This window comes from Lynx canadensis, chromosome B4 (assembly GCF_007474595.2).
Source record: "Lynx canadensis isolate LIC74 chromosome B4, mLynCan4.pri.v2, whole genome shotgun sequence".
Taxonomy (NCBI): domain Eukaryota; kingdom Metazoa; phylum Chordata; class Mammalia; order Carnivora; family Felidae; genus Lynx; species Lynx canadensis.
The window spans coordinates 38,733,578-38,758,411 of record NC_044309.1 but is presented as its reverse complement, the minus strand read 5'-3'; the positions used below and the strand labels follow the sequence as shown (position 1 = coordinate 38,758,411).

Genomic DNA, 24,834 nt, shown 5'->3' with positions numbered 1-24,834 from the left:
ATTTTTTTTTTTTCAGTGGCCAGAACTGATGACCCGGGACTTTTCAACTGCAAGTCTTGTCTCTCTCTCTCTCTTGTTGTGTCTGCACGTATTTTTGTCTGCTTTGCTTTTTATACATTTATTTAATGTGCTGCCCTCAAAGAGTGGAATCTATTTGCCGAATATTCTATTAATCTCTTGTTAGAGTTGAAATCGCCTAGTAACATGGCAGACGTACACTATATACACCGTACGAGTTGACCGTGGAAATGGCAGAATCACATTTTGCCAAATTGTTGAACTGTGTGAAACTACCTCCTATGCTGAGATAACTGCCCAAATTTACTTACAGCCCCGTCTACATACTTGCAACAAGTCTTTTGCTGTAATCAACACTTATTTTTTCCCATTTCTGGAATATATTGCCAGATGAGTTGGAGAGTTTATCAGTTAATTCTGTTATGTTTTTTAAGTTTTGGGCCAGTAGCAACTAGTCTTTTGGTCCGCACTTGTTGGTTGTACATCCCAGCCCATCATGTCATCATCTAAGATTTTTGTTGTTGTTCGTACATATAATTGTGCAGTGTCAGGCCTCATCAGAGAAAAGTGATTGCTGGCATTTGATTTTAGCAAAAGTAATTTAGGATTATGAGAATGTGCTCTCTGCTTTTATATTCATTTTCACTGTCATCAACCGTCTTCATTTTATATCATTATATGTATATGTGTGCATGTATATGTGTACATTTGGTGTGTGTGTATTCAATTTTTATTAACAGTCCCTTTTGTCTTGGTTTCTCTGTACAAACTTTCTAGTAACCGCAGTATATCTTGCTCAAATTCTTCACTATATGGTAAGCTCTAGATGGGCAGAGATTTTTGTCTGTTTTGTGAGGATTTTTGTATCCTCAGACTAGAGAACAGAGCCTGGCACTTAGCAGGCACTCAGTAAATAATTGTTGAATTAATAAAGGTGATTGGATTAGGGCTAGAGAGAGTCCTTGGTTCCTACTGTTCACTCTGCCTCCTCCGTCACATATATAGTAGCATCTGCTGTTGGCTTATTTGTAAGTTTGTAAGGATTATAAAGATACTAGTGAATGTCTCATATATTTAGTTTGCTATATCATTATCTCATTTCTTTGTTTCTTCTGACATCACCCTAATGATTTTGTTTGATTTTGGTAGAGCAGACTGACTTTTTTGTTAGTAGTGGTGAACCTTCCACATACAATCCCACATTCTTCTTTGACTTTTATCATGCCGCCTTAGTATGTCTTAATGCTTCTGTGTTTTTTTACTAGTACTGGTTTTCTTCCGATGAGCATATGAATCCCATCAATAAGGACAGTTTAGTTTTTTTAATTTTTAATTTTTTAATGTTTATTTATCTTTGAGAGACAGAGTGTGAGTGGGGGAGGGGCAGAGAGAGAAAGAAAGACACAGAATCTGAAGAGGCTCTAGGCTCTGAGCTGTCAGCACAGAGCCTGACGCGGGGCTCAAACTCATAAGCCCTGAGATCATGACCTGATCCGAAGTGGGACGCTTAACCGACTGAGCCACCCAGGCGCCCTGAGGACAGTTTAGTTTTTGAAAATACAATCAACATCTGTATTTGTGTTTCTCGTGTAATTTATTATCTTATATCAATACAAGAGGCATCTGGACGGTTTGTCCAGCTGTGGTCATGGAATGAAAATTAATTTTAATGTTACCCTAAGCCAAACACATTGGGAATAAAAAAAAAAAAAAAAAACAACCCACAATGTATCCTAAAGATAAATGCAGAAGACTTTTGCATTACACAGTTGAATTTACTATAAACTGAAATTCCTATTTACCATTTCTTGCCATTGAATGAGATAATAAATTCTGCTTTGTGAAGAAAGGCCACTGTGAACTGCTTTAATTGAAGTCTTCTGCCTCCTTTCTCCCTGTATATGTTTGGTAGCATATATGGCCTTAATAGACCACCTATGAGCTACAGATATGCCTCCTACTGCAAATACACCTTCAGCATGATACTGTATTCTACTCACAAGTGGCTTTGAGATAATGTTACACTGATGCTGGCCATGGTAATACTCCAAAGCAGCTGCCCCTTCCAAGCGAAAAGTCTCCGTGACATAGTTTGAGTGTGGAAAATCACCACTGAGCTTGCAACATTTCCTCAGGGGGGAAAACTACGAGATAACCAAGGAGTTATAAATAAACTTTGTCTCAGTACAAAATTTTATTTTATTTTTCAAGACAGTCATGAGGTCAGTGCTATCTACTCAAGCTTTTCACTGACCAGGCACCTTGAGGTAAGCATAATGTCCCTGCCAAGGCAGATCTGGTTGACAGAAGCAGCAGGCACACTCAGTTCTGATATGAGCTCTTGGCAGTTCTTCATCCACCTGGGGGAGGTAGCCCTTGACTGATGTCCCCCAGTTTAAGAAAGGGGCAAAGTCTGCAGAGAGGAATTGCCTTTCTCTGCCCCTTTGTCATTGTCTTCTTCCTCTTTTGCAGGGTTGGAATAAGTAATCACTGTTACATATGAAGGAGTTTCAGTTTCCCTCCATCACACGGAGAAAGGAAACTGAAAAATGGCAAACATCTGTGAGGTTACAACCCCATTTATTACAGTATTAAGACCTTACTTTCAATGATAAACTCTTCCATAATTCCTTTCCACATATTACTCATACTGTTAGGATATGATGAGTTAGCTAAGGGAGGAGAAAATGATTTTCTCAAGATCACACACGTCCTGTCTTATGAGGTGGTAGCAGTGGTAACATTTGTGTGTTGGTGCAGTGCTTTACCTGCTGAACCGTGTTTTTCTCTGTTATTTTATGTTCACAGCTGCCACCAGACTCACTTGGCACTGTGATTTTTATCTTTCCTTCTCCTGTCAAACTTCTTGAAAGAATAGTCTTAGGCTTTTTGTCATTCTTATTCATACCTCTGCTCTGCCAGCCCCACCTCTGCCCCTAACACCTTACTGGCTAATGGTCACCAAGAATTTTCAAATCTACACATATAGAAGCGACCTTTATGCCTCCAGCCTCTTCTTTCTGCAACATTAATGCACTAGGGGTGTTTCTCAGGAGTCTTTTCTTATTCTCCTGGGACTGTATACTCGTTTGGATTTCTTTTCCTTTTTGTGATTTATTTCTGAATAATAATCTTAACTGCACTGCCTTCTTCTACCCCTGAAATGTTTTACTGTTAACTTTTGTTTTCTCTTAGCACATCTTTTTTTTTTCCTTGTGAGTTCTAAGGCTTCAGATATTACTGTAGTGAATATGCCTGCCAAGTGTACATTTTCAGTCCTGAGCCTATTCCTGAGCCAGGTCATGGACACCTCTACTGGTTGTCTCTCTGATAGTTCCAACTATCAACTATAGGTCAGAACCAGACTACCAGAGAAACCAATCATTGATTCATTATTTCACCCACTCAACAAATATTTACTAAGTATCTACTACATATAAAACGTTCTAGACACTAGGGAGGAGGATTACAGACATGGATCAAGTCAGAGTCTGCCCCTAGGGGTCTTGCAATATGGTTTGGGGGAGAGAAGGTGATACCAGAGCATACAGGGGACTAGGAGGCTTTAGTAGCGTAAGTTACATTTTAGCTAGGTGTCAAAGTTATAGAAGTGGTCTTATGAGAAGGTGAGGAGAGCAAAATGACCATAGACCACCAAGGTGAAAGAGAACAACAGGTACAGTTTGGATAATGGAGTGAAATGGGAAGAGTGCATACCTGATGAGTAGAGTCTCAGTATGGGCATTTTGAGAATGAGGATGAAGGGGTTGTGGGTGGTGGTGACTAACATCTGTGTATTATCTCTTCTGAGTCAGACAGTGTCCCTCAGGCCTGGGGGACGATGGAGGTAAGATTTGTTCCTGGAAATGGAAGTTCTATAGCGAACATAGTGTCTATGAAGATGTGTTCCTAGATCAACAGACAGTCATGGGTTCATATACTGATAATCTGTATGTTGGCATTCTTTGTAATCGTCCTAGTAGTGGATTGAGTTAAGCTTAGAGAGTAGTGTGACGTGCCAGTGTTTGGTGGCTGAGGCGGTGGTAAACAAAGTATATGCACACTGAGTTTATCTAATACCCGTGCGAGGTAGGAATTAAATCATTATCCTCACTTTTTTAGTGATGATACTAAGTCTCAAAGTTTGGTGAACTTTCGGAATAAGGACGGAAACAGGTTTTAAATCTAGGACTTTCTGGCTCCAGAACACATACTCTTGCCAGTCGGACTTAACATATGGGATTTCAAGCGGGTAGAAAAGGACCTGTGTGAGGCGACTGGGTGGCTCAGTTAAGTATCTGACTTTGTCTCAGGTCATGATCTCACAGTTTGTGGGTTCAAGCCCTGCATTGGGCTGTCTGCTGTCACCACAGAGCCTGCTTTGGATGCTCTGTTCCCCTCTTTGCCTCTCTCTGCTTGCTCTCTCTCTCTCTCTTGCAAAAATAAATAAATTTTAAAAAGAAAAGAAAAAAAAGAAGAGTGGTGTCTGGGTGACTCATCGGTTAAGCAGCTGACTTCAGCTCAAGTCATGATCTCACAGTTCATGAGTTCGAGTCCCGCATTGGACTCTATGCTGACAGCTGACAGCCTGGAGCCTGCCTCAGATTCTGTGTCTCCCTCTCTCTCTGCACCTCCCCCGCTCATGTTCTGTCTCTCTCAAAAATAAATAAACAGTGCAAATTAAAAAAAAAAAAAAGAAAAGAAAAGGACCTGTGAGGAAAGTCACAGGGAGTTGAGATAAGGAAAGGTTCCTGAGTTGCAGAAAATCATGAACTTTTTGTGACACAGACTCTCATGTGTTTAGAACTTGTTTCTAGTGGTGCAGCACCTGAGCACGAGTAGGGAAATGATACAGCCTCCTCAGGTTGGCACGGCACATGCAGCACATGGCCGAGGAAATGAGTCGAATGTTTTTTGGCGTCTCAGAGTTTGGTATACAGGCTACAGGCAGACATTTGCAACAGGTTTGAAGGATGGGGTGAGGGGAAATGCTGAGTATGACCCACCTGTTCTAAAATTCTTAAGCAGAATGTTGAGGTCTTTGGTTGATGCAACTCACCCCCTAAGAGTTAGGTCTGTTTTTGAAATAGTATCTGATAACACTCATCTATTTATTGAGTACTTAATATAAGTCAGTCAGTTCTATGCCTCTGCACTTACAGTGGTGAACAAAACAGACTAGGCCCCAGCCCTCATAGGCTTGCAGTGTAGTGCAGGGAGGCATTAAGCCAATAATTAATCACACAAGTAACATTTAACTGCAACTCCAGTAAAAGCTTTGAGAGAAAAAGAACAGTGAGGGTGCCTGGGTGGCTCAGTCAGTTAAGCGTCCAGCTCTTGATATTGGCTCTGATTGTGATCTCACGGTTCCTGAGATCAAGCCTAGAGATGGGCTTTGTGCAGACAGTGCAGAATCTGCTTGGGATTCTGTGTCTCCCTCTCTCTCTTGTCCCTCCCCGACTCATTCTCTCTCTCTCTCTCTCTCTTAAAAATAAATAAACTTAAAACAACAACAACAACAATGACAATGTATCATAGAGGGAGCTAATATTAGATTGAGAGACCGGGTAAGTCCACTCTGTGAAAGTCACTTTTACAGCAATCTGAAGGATTGAGCAAGAGTCAGCCAGGTGAAGGTTGGATGGGAGGCCAGGAGGGCTATTTAGACAACAGAAATAGTGTGAGCAGAGACCCTGAGACAGAAAGGAACTTGGTGCCTCAGGCAGAGAGAAGCCATGTGTGGCAGGAACCCAGTGAACCAGGAGATGAGGCCAGTAGGTAGGCAGGAACTAGCCAGGCATGTTTAGAATTTTGAATTTTGTCCTTAGAGGAGTGCAAAGCCATTGAAGGATTTTATATAGGAAGTGGCATTATCATATTTGTGTTTTAAAAAAGACCATTCTGACTGCTGTGGGGAACATGAGTTATGTATTAGGGAGGGTGTTAGGCAGAATAATGACCTCCCAAACATACCTACATCCTAATCCCTAGAAGTTGTGAGTATGTTAGATTGCATAGCAAAGGGGAATTAAGATTGCTAATCAGCTGACCTTATGATTGGGAGATTGGTTACTTGGATTATCTAGGTGGACCCAGTGCAATCACAAGCATCCTTAAAAGCAGAAGAAGGAGACAAAAAAGCCAGAGAGAGATGTTACTATGGAAGAACAGTCAACATTGCTGGCTTTGGAGATGAAGTAAGGGAGACACAAGGCAAGGAATGTGGGTAGCTTTTAAAAGCAGGAAACGCCAAGGAAACAGATGCTTTCCCTACAGCCTCCAGAAGGGAATCAGGCCCACGGTGATTTTAGCCTAGTGAGTTCCATGTCAGACTTCAACATAGGTGTGAGAGATAATAAATTTGTGTTGTTTTAAGCCACTGAGTTTATGGTAATTTGTTCCCTCAACGATCGAAAATTAATCCAGAGGGGCATCAGAAAGGCTGTTGGAAGACCACTTGGGGATCTATAGTGTAGTCCAGGGTGAAGTTGAAGGTGATCTGGACTAAATCGATGGTAGTGGACAGAGAGAGACAGAAGTGGATCAGTTCATGCTGCGCTTTGGATGAGGAGTGACAGATTTCTGGCATGGGCAGCTGGGAGGAACGAGATACTTTTCACTGAGATGGGGAGACTGGGAAAGTGGAAGTTATGGTGGAGATCAAGAGTTTGGTTTTGGGCCTGTTCTAGGTTTAATGTGCCTGTGAAGCACTCAAGCAGGAAAGTCAAAGAGGCTATTGGCTATTGGGTAGTTGGGTCCGGAACTCAGAGAAGAAGACTGAGCTAGAAATGGCATTTTGGACTTAATCTATGTAGATGGCTTTTAAAGTCATGAGAGTAAGTGAGGCTCCTAGGACAATGTTTCTCAAACTTTGAACACCCATGCAGATCACCAATTTTAAACAAGAAAGTAGTATTTAAAAAATTGTTTTCAGTATTGAAAAGGATGATATTTTTGCAGCCTCTTACAAAGTATATATCTGTCTTGTTGACAGATAGCTTGAGATGTAGGTTAGATCCAGACACTCTGAATTGTCCCCCCTGTATTTCTACTAAATTAGGAGACTCCATGCTATAGTTATAGATTGTCAAGATTTGCAACTGGTACTTGCTGGCTCTGTCAGATGTTTTGGGATGCCAAGACCAAACACAGACTGAGAAAGTATGAGATTTTTCCCTGAAGACTATTCCTAATGCTCCATCAGTTGCCAAATTGACACACTTAAAAGATTAAGTAATTGTAGGGGTGAATGTTTCAACTAGCCTAAATGTTTGGAAGATAGGAGCAAATGGATTCTTAGTCATTCTTTGAGTACTTCAGTCTCTAGAAAGTATCTGTTGGTGTTTTGTTGTAACATTTGGATGTGTTCCTTATATATCCACAAGCATAAAATCATTCTCACTTTGCTGAGTGAAGAAAGCCATCCAATTCTGGGAAGGAGTCACACCTTAGCAATTCAACCATTTGCAGCATAGTTTCGTGACCAGCAAATCTGGTATCTTATTCTCCTTATTAAAAACTGAGATATTTTGGCCTTGAAGTAATGGTTCAGGTTAGTTAAGCTGCTGGGTGTATTTTAGCTAAGCAGTCCTCTAGAAATCAGGAATGGCTATTAGTATTATCAGCATCACAAAGAAATATTTTTATCTCGTCTCTCCCTGTGGAAACTCTTGTCAGCGCTTTTTTCCTTGACACCCTTTACACTCGAGTAGGAAGGGTAATTTTGCAAACACTGCCATTTCTTTCCACACAGCCAAGAGCACATACTGAGTTGTCAAGATTTGCTGACACTCAATTTTCATTATTTCCTTCAACACTCAGTTACAATCAGGAGGCATATTGTTGACTTCTAATTGTTCCATGTGTCTAAAACGCCTTTTAGTAATGCAGCAACACCTTTTCTTGTTGTTTGTATAGCTCATGCTCTGTCGGTTTTGAGCGGGGTGCACCTTTTCCAGCCCACGTCATGGCTCACAAAAGCATCATCGTCTAAATGAAAACTGTCTTCCCTTGTGCCGTGAGTTTTCACTGATAAGCAGAACAAAAAGTTATTGAGTACTTCTACCTCATTACAGCGTACATATACTACACGGACCGATTTGTGTTTTTCCACAAGTAGTTTGTTCAGTTTTAAAACAAAATATATGCTGAAACACTCATGTGATAATAATTGCTCTCTCATATCATGTGCCATTGATATTATGTGACTTCCAGCAGAGTCCTATAATAAAGAAATTTTGTCAATAGCTGGTTTTTTTTTCCCCCACAATTAAATTGGGCATTAAATTTGGGCTAACAGCTTCTTAGGAATATTAAGACCTTACTGTTTTAGCTGAGGAATGCCTCTAGTTTTGGTCTCTTCTCTACCCTGTCAACAAAGTAAATTGATTTGAGGCTTTGTTTGAAGATGAGGTGAAAGTTCACTTGGTTCTACACCACCATATTTGCTGAACACTAGCTGATACGCACTGATCAGCACAGACTGAACATACTGACATAGCAAGTTGGTAACTTTAAAGAAATCCATGAATGGGGCGCCTGGGTGGCGCAGTCGGTTAAGCCTCCGACTTCAGCCAAGTCACGATCTCTTGGTCCGGGAGTTCGAGCCCCGTGTCAGGCTCTGGGCTGATGGCTCAGAGCCTGGAGCCTGTTTCCGATTCTGTGTCTCCCTCTCTCTCTGCCCCTCCCCCGTTCATGCTCTGTCTCTCTCTGTCCCAAAAATAAATAAATGTTGAAAAAAAAATTTTTAAAAGAAAATCACTGTTACTCATATATTTCAACTTTACAAAATGTATATGAGCAAATTTCTTTAATTTTTCCTCTGAAAATGCCTGTGAACTACTTCATGATTCTTGAGGACTGACCATGTTTTGAAGTTGCTGAGAAAGACAAGAAAAGGGGCTAGGACTGAGTGAGCCCACAGAACCTAAAAGTTGCAGGCGATAGATTTTGTGGTGAAAAATGTAAGACAATCTAGAAAGTATGATTTCATGGAAATCAAGAAAAGAGTAATTCAGGACAGAGGGTAAGCTGTGGAATGTTACAGAGAGGTCAAGTAAGATGAGGACTGATAAAAGAGCATAGGGTTTAGCAACATGAAGCTAGGATTGGAAATCCTCGCAAGTCCAGTACGTTTGTTTGCTTGTTTGTGATGGTGGCAGGAGGTATTGGGCCAGAAGCTAGAGAAACTAAATTAGAGTGGATTTTACAGTGAATGGAAAAGGAGGAAATGAAAAGGTGTGTATAGCAAAGAGTTCTAGTTAATCCACCAGTGGAGATAAAATGGAATCCTAAAAGTGTACTGAATCCAAAAGAAGATAGAAAAAGATGAAAAGGGAACAAAAAACAAAAGGAACAAGTAAAAAGCAAATGGCGAGATGATAAACTTAAACCTAATATCAATAATCATACCATAGTAAATGCTGTAAACACTTCAATTAGAGGACAGATTGTCAGATCAGAGTAAAAAGTGAGACCCAACTCTAAGCTGTCTACAAGAAACACACTTTGAATATAAAGATGCAAGTAGGATAAAACTGAATGGAGAGAGATCTGTGGTGCTGACAGCAGTCAAGAGAAAGCTTGAGTAGTATATTAAAGTGGGTTTCAAAGACGATGATATTAAAGAACGTCATTTCCTATGATACAGAGGTCAGTTAATCAGTAACAACCCTAAACATTTATATACCTGATAATAGAGCTCCAAAATACCTGAAGCAAAACTAATAGAACTGTAGGGAGAAATAGACAAATCCCATTATCGTTGGAGACTTTACTACTCCTCTCTCAATAATTGCCAGAATAAGTAGATAAAAATGAGCAAAGGTATAGAAGACTTGAACAATACCGTCAGTCAACCAACTTGACCTAATTCACATTTATAGACCATTACACTCAACAATAGCTGAATACACTTTTTTTTTTTTCAACTATACAGGGAACATTTCACAAGATAGACCACATTCTGGGCTGTAAAATAAGTCTCAGTACATTTAAAAGAATTCAAGTCATATAAAGTATGCTATCTGATCAAAATGGAATTAAATTAGAATTCAGTAAAAGAAAGATCTGTAAAACCCACAAGCGTCTGGTAAGTAAATAGCACGTTAACCTATCGGTCAAAGAGGTAGAAAGTATGAAGGTAACAGATCAAACTTGTGATAAGCTGCTACAACAGTACTGAAAGGGAAATTTATAGCTAAATTGATGCCTATATTGGAAAAGAAATGTCACAAATCCATGACCATAGCTTCCTCCTTAAGAAACTAGAAAAAGAAGAGCAAATTAAACTCAAGCTGGAGCAAGGAAATAAAATTTAGAGTGGAAATCACTGAAATGAAAACAGAAAAATCAATGAATGCAGAAGCTGGTTTTTTTGTTGTTGTTGTTTTTGTTTTTTGTTTTTTTTTTTTTTTTGAGGAGCATCAATAAAATTGATAAACTTCTAGCCAGACAGATCAGGAGAAAAAGAATACAAATTATCAATATTAAGAGAGGTGACATCACTACATATTCTACAAACATTAAAGGGTAGTGAGGGAATGTTATGAACAATTTAATGTTAAAGACACAAACTACCAGAGCTCACTGAAGAAGAAATAACATGAATAACCTAAAATCTATTCAAGAGTTCAAATTTATGGAAAAGGCCTACCCACAAAGAAAACTCCAAGCCCAGATGGTTTCTCTGGTAAATTCTAACAAATATTTAAGGAAGAAACAGTACTAATTCTGCACAAGCTTTCAGAAAATTGAAGAGAAGGTTATACTTCACAACTCATTCTATGAAGCTGGCATTACCCTGATACCAAAACCAAAGACATTATAAGCAGCTAATGAACACGGATACAAAAATTTTAAGAAAAATTTTAGCAAATTGAGTCTAACATATAAGAAGGTTGATGCATAATTACAAAATGGTATTTATCCTCAAAATGGAAGGTTGGTTTAATATTTGAACAGCAATCAATGTAACTCACCATATAAACAAACTAAAATAAAAAAAGCATATGATCATTTCAATGTATTCAGAAAAAGCATTTGGCAAAATCCAGTATCCCTGATAAAAACTCTAACCCGGGAGTAGAAGAGAACTTGCTCAACCTGATAACGGATGGGCAGAAAAGGGCTAACTCAACAGGCGTGGGGTGCTCAAACTGTGTACATTCTCAAGAAAAGCCTGGGCTCTTAAAATAGTTTGTCTGATGAGTATATTTGCATGCCTGAGATCTTGAGCCATGCTATCCCAATTTATCTAGATAGTTTATACTGGCAGTGTGATTTATGGTGAACATTTGCTTTCTCTCTGGAGGTCTGAAATGTCCGTAGCTGAGGTCAGTCACATAAGGTGCTAAATGCTTACGTGACTAACTCCTAGTAAAAACCCTGGACATGTAGGCTCAGGTGAACATCCCTGGTTGGCAACCCTTTGTACTTGTTTTCACATATGGTTGCTGGGAGAATTAAGTGTGTCCTATGTGACTCCATTGGGAGGGGACACTTGGAAGCTTATACATTTTCCTCTGGACTTCATGCACTTTTCCCTTTTGCTTATTTGACTCTGTATACTTTTACTGTAATAAACTGTAACCATGAATAGAACAACTTCTGAGTCCTGTGAGTCCTTCTCCTATGAGCCTGAGGGTGATTGTGGGAACCCCTGACATAAGGGGCATCTACAAAAACCTGTGTCTAATATCAAACTTAAGAGTGAAAGACTGAATACTTTCTCACTTAGATCAGGGACAAATGATGCCCATTCTTTATTCATCTTGAATATGCACTGGAGGTTATAATCACTGCAATAAGGCAAGAAAAAGAAGGCATGAGAAATAGCAGTCATCTATATGCTAAAACAAAGTAAGGCAATCTGTATCTCTCTATCTCTAGAAATGCCTGTATAGAAGATCTGATGGAATGTCCAAAAACCTAGAAGTAATAAGAAGGTTTAGTAAGGATGCTGAGTACAGGATTCATGTACAAAAAATAATGTACCTCTATATATAAGCAGCATTCAATCAGTAATTGAAATTTTAAATGCAATTCCATTTACAATAACAAAAAATGTGGAATACTTAGGCATGAAGCTTGCATAAATGATGTGCAAACCCTATACACTGAGAACTATAAAACATTGCTGAAAAAAAGGTAAAGAAGACCTAAAACAAGTCAATAGATATGCCTCAGGGCGCCCAGGTGGCCCAGTCTGTTAAATATCAGACTCTTGATTTCAGTTCAGGTCAGGATCTTACAGTTTGTCAGATTGAGCCCCGCCTTGGGCTCTGTGCTGACAGTGCAGAGCCTGCAGAGTTCTCTTGCTCTCTCTCTGCCTCTCCCCTGTTCACGCTCTCTCTTTCAAAATAAATACATAAATGTTAAAAAAGAAAGAAAGAAAGAGATGTGCCTCATTCATGGGTTGAAATTCTCAACTTTATTAAGATGGCAGTTATCTCCAAATGGGTCACATACTACACCATCCCAATCAAAATTGAAAGGACCTAGTAGAGCTAAGCAATTCTGAAAAAGAACAGATTTGGAACACTAACACTACCTGATTTAAAGATTCATTGTGAAACTGCAGTCATCAAAACTGTAGTATTAGCAGTAAGATAGAGAAAATGATTATTAGAATAGATCAGAATCCAGAAATAGACCCACCAACATAGATACTGATTTATTGTTTTTTAATAAAAGGATTAAGTGGAAAAAGGACAGTTGTTCGATGTTTGGTCAGAGGTTGTGTTTAAGCCTCTTGTGCCAGTGGAGGTTTCCACTCTGTGTTGATCCCTCCATATGCAGCTTAGGAAATGTTTTCAAGTCTGTCCCATGACCTGCTCTGATCATTCCTGGGTAGGTACAGCCTGGTGCTTGTACACAGCCTTCTTGACTCTCATGGTTAACTGTAATCCCAGGAGGGCTTTCCTTGGTTATCCCTGTTTCTCTATGTTAAACTTTCGTATGCTCTACCATTTGGCTTGTATCGGAGCTTTGGGCCTCTTCATTGCTTTTCCTGGATATTTCCATTATTTTCAATAACGCTCTTTGGCATGAGGTTCTCTATTTTCTGTTCCAAATAAAGTCAGTCCCCTCAGAGACATGGAGCTCTTTGTGCCTACAGTGTGTCTTTCCCCCTCAGTAGAACCCTGTTGCCACTATACCTGTGGCTTGGGGTGGGAGTGGCTTTTCCCATAGTGATTGATACCTGGTCTTTGGGTGGAAGGGGTGTTGGTAGCCCCGGGTCTTCTTGACTTACTCCTTCTGACATGGAACTTCCACCTTATGAGTAAACTAGGGTGGTAGCAATCAGGGCTCAGTATCTCTAATCTACTGAGCCTGGAGTAGAGTTTCCACCACATGAGCTAGGACTGGGTGGAGGAACCAGGAGGTCCGTCCCATCTATGGCCTGCCCAGAATCTCTAAGCTGAAGGGGATGAGAAACACCAACAGCCTGCCCCTTCCAGGATGAAACTAGCCCAAGACTAGGATATGGAGGGAAAGGGAACCCCTGTCTTCTTCTCTGCACAGACCTGAGGTAGAGCTTCTGTAACAGAGTGCTGGAGGAATGGGGTAATGGAACAGATCTTGGCTCAAATGCCACACTCTCACCTGTTCTGAGATTTAGTAGATTTTTTCTGAATAAATGTTTCTCCATTTGCTATATGCCCTTAGAGACTTTACATGTTTTTGTTTGTTTGTTTGCTTTGGTTTTTAAAATGATGCTCACCAACTAAAATGCAATTTTGCTGGGAAGGCCCACTGAACTCCTTACTGTGTCATTCCAAAAGCTCCACCTTGTTTTTAAGCTTTTAATAGCAGGCTTTGGATCTTTGGATCTTCTTCTTAGACAAGAAGATTTCTTGTCTTAGAGACAAGAAAGTTTTCATTACCAAATATGATTTTTCTGAAGATACTGTGTTTATACTAATATTTTGTTAGCATTTTGTTCACTGTAATATTTTATTCACTGTAATAAACTTATCAGAAATCTTTTAACTGGTCTGGAAGATGGCATTATTTTTCTCCTATAGACTGGGATTTTGATGTTAAATTACTTTTCCACATAGCCTTTCTATTTGATGACCCAGATTGACTATTCCCAGGTTCCATATAGTCTCTTTGGATAGATAGCATTATAGACAGATTTGACCAGCATACCCACTGCACTTGAAAATTTATAAAATGCTTTTTCGGTTTATACTAGCTTCTTTTCTTCATAGCCTGGTGTGCCAGAAGCATCAATCCTGCCAATTAAAAACTGAACATTGGCACGGTAGCTGAACTAATTTGTTCAGCTAGCATTTATTAATTGCCTACTCCACGACAGACAGCTTGCTCACATTCCTCTTATTGCCTATAAATGTGTTCTAATCTAGGTCCATTATTACTATGGTTAATGTATTGTAAAGTTATTAATTTAAACTTGGCTTACTCTTTGAGCCTCGTTATACAGAATAGCCCTTCCTTTGGAGGAGTAACTTATTGTAGAAAACTATAAGACTTAGTCTTATGAACTAACTCTTGGGAAAAAGCCATAATGTCTGAGAAGTAAAGCAACCAAATTAAGCTTTCACAATAGAGGAGAGAAGGAGCAACTGTCCATATATGAAAATGAAGCCATCCGCGTTGGCAGTTTAGGGAAGAACTGATGCTCAGGACGTCTTGGGTGTTTCTTTAATCTCCTTTGTACTGCTAACTCTATGATTCTGTTTTTTACTTTGTTTTTTGTTTTTGTTTTTGTTTTTTTTTTTAGTTTCAAGGTTTTGTTTTGTTTTTAGGTCTATTTTTTGAGAGAGACAGAGGCAGCGTGAGTGGGGGAGGGGCAGAGAGAGAGGGAGAGGCAGAGAATCCCAAGTAGGCTCCCTACTGCTAGGGCAGAGCCGGACATGGGGCTCAAACTCATGAATCTGTGAGATTGTCACCTGAGCAGAAACCAAGAGTCAGGTGCTTAGCCTAAGAATGGTTAGGTTTTTATTTAAATTCCCTCAAGTTTTTATTTAAATTCCAGTTAGGTAACATATAGTGTAATATTAGTTTTAGGAGTAGAATTCAGTGATTAATCACTTACACCCAGGGCTTATCACAACAAATGCCCTCCTTAATACCCATCACCCATTTAACCCATCCACCACTCACCTTCCTTCAGTTTGTTTCTCTGTTGTTAAGGGTCTGTTTTATGGTTTGCCACTCTCTCTCTTTTTTTCCCCTATCATCATCTGTTTTGTTTCTTAAATTCCATATATAAGTGAAATCGTATGGTATTTGTCTTTCTCTGACTGACTTATTTTGCCTAGCATAATACACCCTGGCTCTATCCATGTTGCTGTAAATTGCAAGATTTCATTTTTTTTTATTACTGAGTAATATTCCATTGTGTGTGTGTATCTATGTATGTTTGTTTGTTTATTTATATGCACATCACATCTCATTCATCAGTCGATGGACATTTGGCTCTTTCCATTAATTTGGCGATTATTGAAAATGCTTCTGTAAACATTGGGGTGCGTGTGTCTGTCCCTTCAAATTAGTATCCTTTGGGCAAATACCTAGTAGTGCAATTGCTGGGTCATAGGATAGTTCTATTTTTAACTTATTGAGGAACCTCCATACTGTTTTCCAGGGTGGCTACACCAGTTTGCATTCCCACCAACAGTGCAAGAGGGGTCCCCTTTCTCCACATCCTCACCAACATCTGTTATTTCCCGTGTTGTTAAATTTAGCCATTCTGAGGAGTGTGAGGTGGTAGCTCACCGTAGTTTTGATTTGTATTTCCTTGATGATGAGTGATATTGAGTCTGATGATACTTTCATATGTCTGTTAGCCACTGGATGTCTTATTTGGAAAAATACCTGTTCATGTCTTCTGCCTATTTCTTAACTGGATTGTTTGTTTTCTGGGTGCTGAGTTTGATAAATTCTTTATAGATTTTGGAAACTAACCCTTTATCAGATATGTCATTTGCAGAATATTCTGAAGGTTGCCTTTTAATTTTATTGATTGTTTCCTTCACTATGCAGAAGCTTTTTATCTTGATGAAGTCCTGATAGTTCATGTTTGCTTTTGTTTCCCTTGCCTCAGGGGATGTGTCTAGTAAGAAGTTGCTAAAGCCAATGTCAAAGAGATTGCTTCCTGTGTTCTCCTCTAGGATTTTGATGGTTTCTTATCTCACATTTAGGTATTTCATCCATTTTGAATTTATTTTTGTATATGGTGTAAGAAAGTGGTCCAGTGTAATTCTTCTGCATGTAGCTGTCCAGTTTTCCCACACCATTTGTTGAAAAGATTGTCTTTTTTCCGTTGGATATTCTTTCCTGCTTTGTCGAAGATTAGTTGACCATATAGTTGGGGCCCATTTCTGGGTTTTCTATTCTGTTCCATTGTCCTATGTGTCTGTTTTTGTGCCAGTACCATACTGTTTTGCTCACTATAACTTTGTAAGATAATTTGAAATCCAGAATTGTGATGCCCCCAGCTTTACTTTTCTTTTTCAAGATTGCTTTGGCTATTTGGGGTCTTTTGTGATTCCATACAAATTTTAGGATTGTTTGTTTTAGCTCTGTGAAAAATGCTGGTGGTATTTTGATAGGTATTGCATTAAATGTGTAGATTGCTTTGGGTAGTATAGAAATTTTAACAATATTTGTTCTTCCAACCCATGAGAATGGAATGTTTTTCATTTCTTTGTGTCCTCTTCGGTGTCTTTCATAAGCATTCTATAGTTTTCAGAGTACAGGTCTCTTTACCAATTTGGTTAGGTTTATTTCTAGGTATCTTATGGTTTTTGGTGCAATTGTAAATGGGATCGATTCCTTGATTTCTCTTTCTGCTGCTTAATTATTGGTGTATAGAGATGCAACCGATTTCTGTGCCTTGATGTTGTATCCTGAGACTTTACTGATACCATATACAACTTCATATATCAAGTTCTAGCAATTTTTTGGAGTCTTTCAGGTTTTCTACATAGAGTATTATGTCATCTGTAAATAGTGAAAGTTCAACTTTTTCCTTGCTGATTTGGATACCTTTTGTTTCTTTTTATTGTCTGATTTCTGAGGCTAGGACTTCCAGTACTATGTTGAATAACAATGGTGAGAGCAGACATCCCTATCTTGTTTCTGACTGTAGAGAAAAAGCTCTCAGTTTTGCCCCAGTGAGGATGATATTAGCTATGGGTCATTCATATATGGACTTTATGATGTTGAGGTACGTTCCCTCTATCCCTACTTTGTTGAAGGTTTTTATCAAGGATGGATGCTGTACTTTGTCAAATGCTTTTTCTGCATCTATTGACAGGATCACACAGTTCTTAGCCTTTCTTTATTAATTTGGTGTGTCATGTTGATTGATTTGCAAATACTGAACCTCCTTGCAGCCCAGGGATAAATGTTACTTGATCCTGGTGAATGATTCTTTTAATGTACTGTTGGATTCGATTTGTTAGTATTTTGTTAAGAATTTTCGCATGTATGTTCATCAAGGACATTGGCCAGTAATTTTCTCTTCTAGTGGGATCTTTGTCTGGTTTTGGAATCAATGTAATGCTGGCCTCATAGAGTGAGTTTGGAAGTTTTCCTTTCATTTCTCTTTTTTGGAACAGTTTGAGAAGAATAGGTATTAACTAATCACTTAATGTTTGGTAGAATTCTCCTGGGAGGCCATCTGGTCCTGGACTGTTGTTGGTTGGGAGATTTTTTATTACAGATTCAATTTCTTTACTGGTTATTAGTTGTTCAAATATTCTATTTCTTCCTGTTTCAATTTTGGTAGTTTATATGTTTCTAGGAATTTATCCATTTCTTCTACCCAGTTTGTTAGCATATAATTTTTCACAATATTCTCCTTTAATTGTTTGTATATCTGTGGTGTTAGTTGTGATCTCTCCTCTCTCATTTGTGATTATATTTATTTGGGTCCTTTCTCTTTTCTTTTTGATAAGTCTGCCTAGAAGTTTATCAATTTTATTACTTCTTTCAAAGAAACAGCTCCTGGTTTCATTGATCTGTTCTTCTTGGGTTTTTTTGTTTGTGTCTCTATCATTTATTCCTATTCTAATCTTTACTATGTCCCTTTTTCTGCTGGCTTTAGGCTACATTTGTTGTTCTTTTTCTAGCTCCTTTAGATGTAAGGTTGGGTTGTGTATTTGAGATTTTTCTTGTTTATTGAGTTAGACGTGTATTGCTATATACTTCCCTCTTAGGACCACTTTTGCTGCATCCCAAATGTTCTGGATGGTTATGTTTTCATTTTCATTTGTTTCCATGTATTTTTTAAATTTTGTACTTAATTTTCTGATTAACCCATTTGTTTGTTTTCGTAGGATGTTATTTAGTTTCCATGTATTTGTGGTCTTTCCAAATTTTTTCTTGTGGTTGACTTCAAGTTTCATAGCATTGTTGTTGGAAAATATGCATGGTATGATCTCGATCTTTTTGTACTTATTGAGGGCTGATTTGTGACCCAGTATGCGATCTATCCTGGAGAATGTCCCATGTGCACTCAAAAAGAATGTGTATTCTGCTGCTTTAGGATGAAATGTTCTGAATATATCTGTTAAGTCCATTTGGTCCAGTATGTCATTCAAAACTATTGTTTCCTTGTTGATTTTCTGCTTAGATTATGTGTCCATTGCTGTGAGTGGGGTGTCAGAGTCCCCTGCTATTACTGTATTATTATCAGAGTTCCTTTATGTTTGTTATTAATTGTTTTATGTATTTGGGTGCTTTCAAGTGGGGGTATAAGTATTTACAATTGTTAGATCTTCTTGTTGGATAAACCCCTTTATTATGATATACTGCCCTTCTTCATTTCTCGTTAAAGTCTTTGGTTTAAAATCTAGTTTGCCTGGATGCCTGGGTGGCTCAATTGGTTAAGCATCCAACTCTTGGTTTTGGCTCAGGTCATGATGTTGCAGTTCGTGAGATTGAACCCTGCCTTGGGCTCTGCTCTGGTAGCACAGGGCCTGCTTGGGATTCTCTCTCTCCCTCTCTCTGTGCCCCTTCCCTGCTCACACTCATTCTCTTTCAAAATAAGTAAATAAACATTTAAAAAAAAATGTTGTTTGTCTGATGGAAGTATGGCTACTCTGGCTTTCTTTAATGTCCTTTAGCATGATAAATGATTCTCTATCCCTTCACTTTCAATTTGGAGGTGTCTTTAGGTCTAAAATGAGTCTCTTGTTGGCAGCATATAGATGGGTCTTGTTTTTGTTTTTGTTTTTAATGTTTATTTATTTTTAAGAGACACGGAGAGACAGAGGATGAATGAGAGAGGGGCAGAGAGAGAGGGAGACATAGAATCTGAAGCAGGCTCCAACTCTGAGCTGTCAGCACAGAGCCCCATGTGAGGCTCGAACTCATGAACCATGAGATCGTGGCCTGAGCTGAAGTGCTGAAGTTGGACGCTTAACTGACTGAGCCACCCAGGCACCCCGATGGGTCTTGTGTTTTTTTTTTTTAATCCGTTCTGACACCCCGTGTCTTTTGCATTTAGTCTATTTACATTCAGAGTGATTATTGATAGCTATGAATAGTGCCATTGATTTACTTGTTAAGTCATTGTTTCTGGAGATTTTCTGTTTGTTTTTTGTTCTAGACTTTTTTGCTTTTGGTGTTTCTTTCCCACTCAAAGAGTCCCCTTCAATATTTCTTGGAGGGCTAATTTAGTGGTCATGAACTCTTTTAGTTTTTGTTTGAGAAACTCTTTATCTCTCCTTCTCTTCTGAATGACAACCTTGCTGGATAGAATATTCTTGGCTGCATATTTTTCCCATTTAGCATGTTGAATATATCATGCCACTCCCTTCTGGACTGCCCAGTTTCTGTGGAGAGGTCTGCTGCTAACCTTGTTTGTCTTCTCTTGTAAACTAGGGATTTCTTTTCCTTGCTGCTTTTAAAATGTTTCCCTATCTCTATATTTTGCAAATTTTGCTACGATATGTATTGGTGTTGGCCTGCTCTTGTTGATTTAGATTCAAATTCTCTGTGCCTCCTGGAGTTGGATGTCTATTTCCTTCCCTAGATGAGGGAATTTTTCAGCTGTAATTTGTTCACATAAACCTTCTACCCCGCTTTCCCTCTTTTCTTCTGGGACTCCTATGATATGAATGTTATACTTTACGAAGTTGCTGAGTTCTCTGAGTCTACATTCATGATCCAATATATTTCTTTCCCTCTTCTTTTCTGCTTCATTATTTTCCATAATTTTATCTTGTTTTTAAATTCTTTTTTCTTTTATTTGAGAGACAGAGAGCACACGCCAGGGAAAGAGGTAGAGGAGACAGGGAGAGAATCTTAAACAGGCTGCACGCTCAGTGTGGAACCCTATGTGGGGCTTGATCCCATGACCCTTGGATCATGACCTTAGCTGAAATCAAGAGCCAGATATTCAACTGACTGAGCCACCCAGACACCCTGATAATGTTATCGTTCTGCATTACTTATCCATTCCCCTCCTTCTTCCATCCTTGTGTTCATTACATCCTACCAGTTTTCCATCTTGGCATTTTTATTTTGGCCTGACTAGTTTTTAGGTCTTATCTCTGCAGTAAGCGACTCCCTGGTGTCTTCCATGCTTTTCTCAAGCCCAGCTAGTATCTTTATGATTGTTGCTTTAAATTCTGAATCAGGCATATTACTTACATCTGTTTCGATTAGATCCCTGACCATGACTTTTTCTTGTTCTTTCTTTTGGGATGAGTTCTTCTATCTTCGCATTTTGTCTAGGTCTATGTCTTCTTCTCTATGTTAGGGAAGCCTGTTATGTTTCCTGTTCCTGAGGCTTTTTGAAGAAGAGGTCACATAGTGTCCAGGTCCTTGTGCTTCAGGGAGTTTCTCTGGTGTGTGCTGTGTGCACTCTGCTTCTGTGTCTTAGCTACTCTATCCTTCAGACTAGTCATCTGCAGAGGCTCTCCTTGTCTACAGTAGGCAGTGTTTGGACCTTGACCAGAGTGTGGCAAATTTTAACTGGGTGTGCTCTGGTCTCCTTGTTAAAAGAGACCAGATCCTATTTCCACTAAAGCTAGGGCTTTGCAGCACACTATGGTCAGTAGACTTGGTGGGGTGGGGGGTTTTTATGCTGGCCTTCTGGGGGAGGGGCCCACTACTCTGGTTCTCAGGCACACTTGCCGTAGTAAAGAAGCACCTGCAGAGTGCACAGGAGTGGAGCTTGGTGTAAGCAGTTTAGGTCACCACTGTTGGCACTGTGCTGTTACTGAAGTTAGTTTATGCTGTGGGACAGGGGAGGGAAATGGCACCAGCCCTCTCATTCACACTGGAAAGGGGAGTTTGCAACCACCGCTGTCTGGGAAGCCCTCCCAGAAGAGCAAACAGTCTCTCTGTTTTCCAAGTGTCCCTGAGATCCCTGCCTTCACCCTATGTCCCAGCTATCTGCCTACACAGCAGTATAGTGCACCTGTGTTGTATCCCAGGCAGGCCCACTGAGTTATAAAACTCTAAACTTTAGGGACAGTGTGGCACAGACGTGCACTGGTCCTCTGGAGAAGGGTCTCACTGGGCTGGTGCTGGTTTGTCTCAGAAAGGCCGTGGCACTGAAGTGCAGGAGCTTGGAGTTTAGAGTAAAGCACAGCAAAAAGCTGGTGCCCAGGTTAGCCACCCTCAGCAGGTGTCTCTGCCCTATGCTAATAAATGGGGCAGTGCAATGGCACCTGCTGGCTATTTTGTCCCCTGAGAGGCACCACCACCTCTCCCATATGTGCTCCAAGAAGGGAGAACCATTTCTCCCAGTCCATCCAGGGGATCCTCAGATCACACTGTCTGCTCCTGGGCCTCTGCCCTGCTTTCCCACAAGAGCACCACAGTGCCTACCAGGCTCCACACCAGCCACAGTGCAGACTTCGAAAACTTCAGTCTTTGAGCCCCACTGGTTATAAAAACTCGCCATAATCAGCCCCTCTTGTTTTCCCAGTCAATGACTTTGGGAAAGTGTTTTCCTTGTATGATTCCCTCTGTGCTTGCTTGCTTTTTCTTTCTTTCTTTCTTTCTTTCTTTCTTTCTTTCTTTCTTTCTTTCTCTCCCTCTCTCTGTCTCTCCATGACCATGGCTCCTTCCCCTCTGCAGCACCTGTGATCCTTCTCTCCCCCAAACCATGTCTCTGCACCTCCTACCCTCCACAGTGTGGCCTCTTCTCTCCCCCTAGTTGTGCAGTTTGTTCTGTCCTCAGATCGATTTCTTGGGTGTTCAGAATGATTTGATATTTGTCTAGCTGTGTTCGAGGGGTGAGGCACGCCTAGGGTCCTCCTGCTACTCCACCACCCTAGCCCCCCCACCCCCCACTAACTATGATTCTAGACAAAATAACTGCATTTTCCCTGCTTGATTTTTTCTCTAAATTTGATTGGAAGATAGTGACTTTTCCTGCACATGGGGTTGTAAAAGACAAAATATTTTGTGGAATTTGAAGTGCTTTAGAAATGTTCACTACGGTGGCACCTGCCTATAGTGATGCCCTCTCCAAAATAGGGATAAATATGAGTCTGTCCTAGGTCCCACCTAAAGCTGTTTATGACAGGAAATTCTGGAAGGACTTTGGTAAAGTACTTACATTTGTAGCCTGGCTTAAAGTGTGATCTTTGGGACAGTGTGACATAGCAAAGCACAAGTGATGCATGTATACTGTGTAAAGGGTATTTTCTGTTTCCCATTTCTTGTTTTTATTTCCCTCTTCTAGTAAAAAAAAGATAGAACTCCTAAGCCAAATATTTACCTTAACTATTACCTTTAAACTCATCTTTCTAAATTTTGGGAGTTACTTTCAGAAGAAAAAATAAATTTAGGTCATTCTTGCTTTCTCACAGTGGAACGAACAAATGATGTGAACAATAATAGAAGAAAGAGCAGGAGCTGGAATAGTTAATATGAACAATTGATCTTAAATTTTAAACCATTGGCTTTATTTTCTGATTGAAAGGTAGAAGGCAAATAGTGGGTCCTGTACCTGAAGCTCTTGACCCTAGGGTGTTCTATTTTTCATTTCTTAGCAGCCAATCAACTTTAAAACATGAAGGAAAAATCCAGAAAATAATCATAAAGCATTCCTTGGAGAAGTTTCCAAACATGAATAAAAAATAACAAGCCCCCTTCATTGAGCTCAGGTACTGTACTTGGTACTTTACTTGGTACTTTACTGCATTATCTCATTCATTTCTAACAAGAGCCCAATGAGGAAGGAGCCTTTAATCTCCATTTTATGAAGCAGAAACTGTGGCCTAGACGAGGTAATTAGAAACTTATCCTAGGTTACACAGCTTCTGGATACAGGGTGGACCATCTTAAGTAATGAAATTTAAAACAAATGTTTTATAAATTACTCAAGTAGTTACATATTCTTTGTAAAATAAATCAAAGCTGTAGGAAATACAATTTTTAACAAATCACCGATAACTATATGTTTGTATGTGTGTATATGGTTAACCGCCCCCCCCCCCCGCCGCCACACACACACATCTGAAACACACATAGTAAGTTGATAGTCTTAGTTAACCCTGAGGAAGGAAGGAGAGAAGATATCAGAAATGGAAGTGATGATGGTCGAAAACGTTTTTAGCTTTATCTTGAATGTTTTGACTTTTTGCAAGGAGAATATTTTCATATATTAATTGTGCAATTTAAATTTATTCAGAAACCCTGAGGACACATTCCAGATAGTTAGTCTTCTTTGGCTAACCTCATTGCCCTTTTTCTGGTGACCCTCTCTTCATCCTAGTCTCTACCCAAGAACGTTTAAAACTTTTCAAAGATCATGTGTACATGAGTTACTTGATATAGTGATGATTATAAAGTCATCATTGATGAAGTACAAAGCAGTATATTATGGTGGTTACAGGCACAGGCCCTGGATCCAGACTGCCTGGGTTTGAATCCTGGCTTCCTTTTTGTATGACCTCTCTGTGCTCCAGTTTCCTCATTTATAAATTAGGGATAATAATACCTATTTGACAAGATTGTTGTGAGTCCTAAATGAGCTATTATATGTACAGCACTTAGTGCTTGGCATATTTTAAGAGCTAGATAAGAGTTACTGCAAATTATCCTAACACTCAGAAAAAAACTATGATAAATTGTATATACATCCAAACTTTCTTCTGTGTGTGTGCGTGCCTGTATGTGTGTGTGTATATATACACATACATACATGTACATCCAAATACATTCATGTGGGTAAATATAGATGAATTTTTTTATTAAAATTGGATTATACTATTTCTATGTATTGTAATCTTCCTTTTTACTTAACTCTATAGATTGCAAACATCTTTCCATGTCATTAAATGAAGTAATGAATGTTTAAAACAAAACTCAGGTGTATTTGGTTTTAACTAATGTGATACATGGATTCTTTTGACCAAATATGTGAACATATGGTAAGACAGAAATTTCTTGGCTCTGTACTGAGAATCTGGAGTGCTTATAGATATTGAAATATCTTAAATCATTGGCGCATTGATATATCTTACTTAAGTGTATTATTATTTGTTTTATTTGTTAAGCAGTGATATTCAGCCTTTTTAAATGTTTGTCTTCAGAGTCAATATGCCAGGGAAAATGGTATTTTTATTTTTTAAGTTTATTTATTTATTTTGAGAGAGAGGGAAAAAGAGTGCAAGCAGGGGAGGGACAGAGAGAGAGAGAGAGAGAGAGAGAGAGAATATCCCAAACAGGCTCCATGCTGTCAGTGCAGAGCCTTGATGTGAGGCTCAGTCTTACAAATGATGAGATCATGACCTGAGCCAAAATCAAGAGTTGGACACTTAACTGATTGAGCCACCCAGGCACCCCAGAGGATGGTATTTTTGAAGTGTCACC

General features: G+C 39.3%; 1 protein-coding gene across 3 annotated transcripts in view; it reads left to right on the top strand.

Moving 5' to 3' along the window:
- The window catches only part of PARP11 (poly(ADP-ribose) polymerase family member 11), a 45,397-nt gene that overhangs the window by 691 nt on the left and 19,872 nt on the right, over positions 1–24,834 (top strand). The window contains exon 2 of one of the 3 annotated variants that reach the window (XM_030321464.1): positions 23,010–23,123. The exons of 1 other annotated variant lie outside the window; for it this stretch is intronic. Coding sequence is in view for 1 of the 2 variants with exons in the window: in XM_030321462.1 (XP_030177322.1) it covers positions 8,012–8,035 (24 nt within the window). In the remaining variant the exon portion in view is untranslated. Of the gene's footprint in view, positions 1–7,935; positions 8,036–23,009; positions 23,124–24,834 lie in introns of all 3 variants that reach the window. One more of the 3 variants, XM_030321462.1, reaches the window with a different exon arrangement.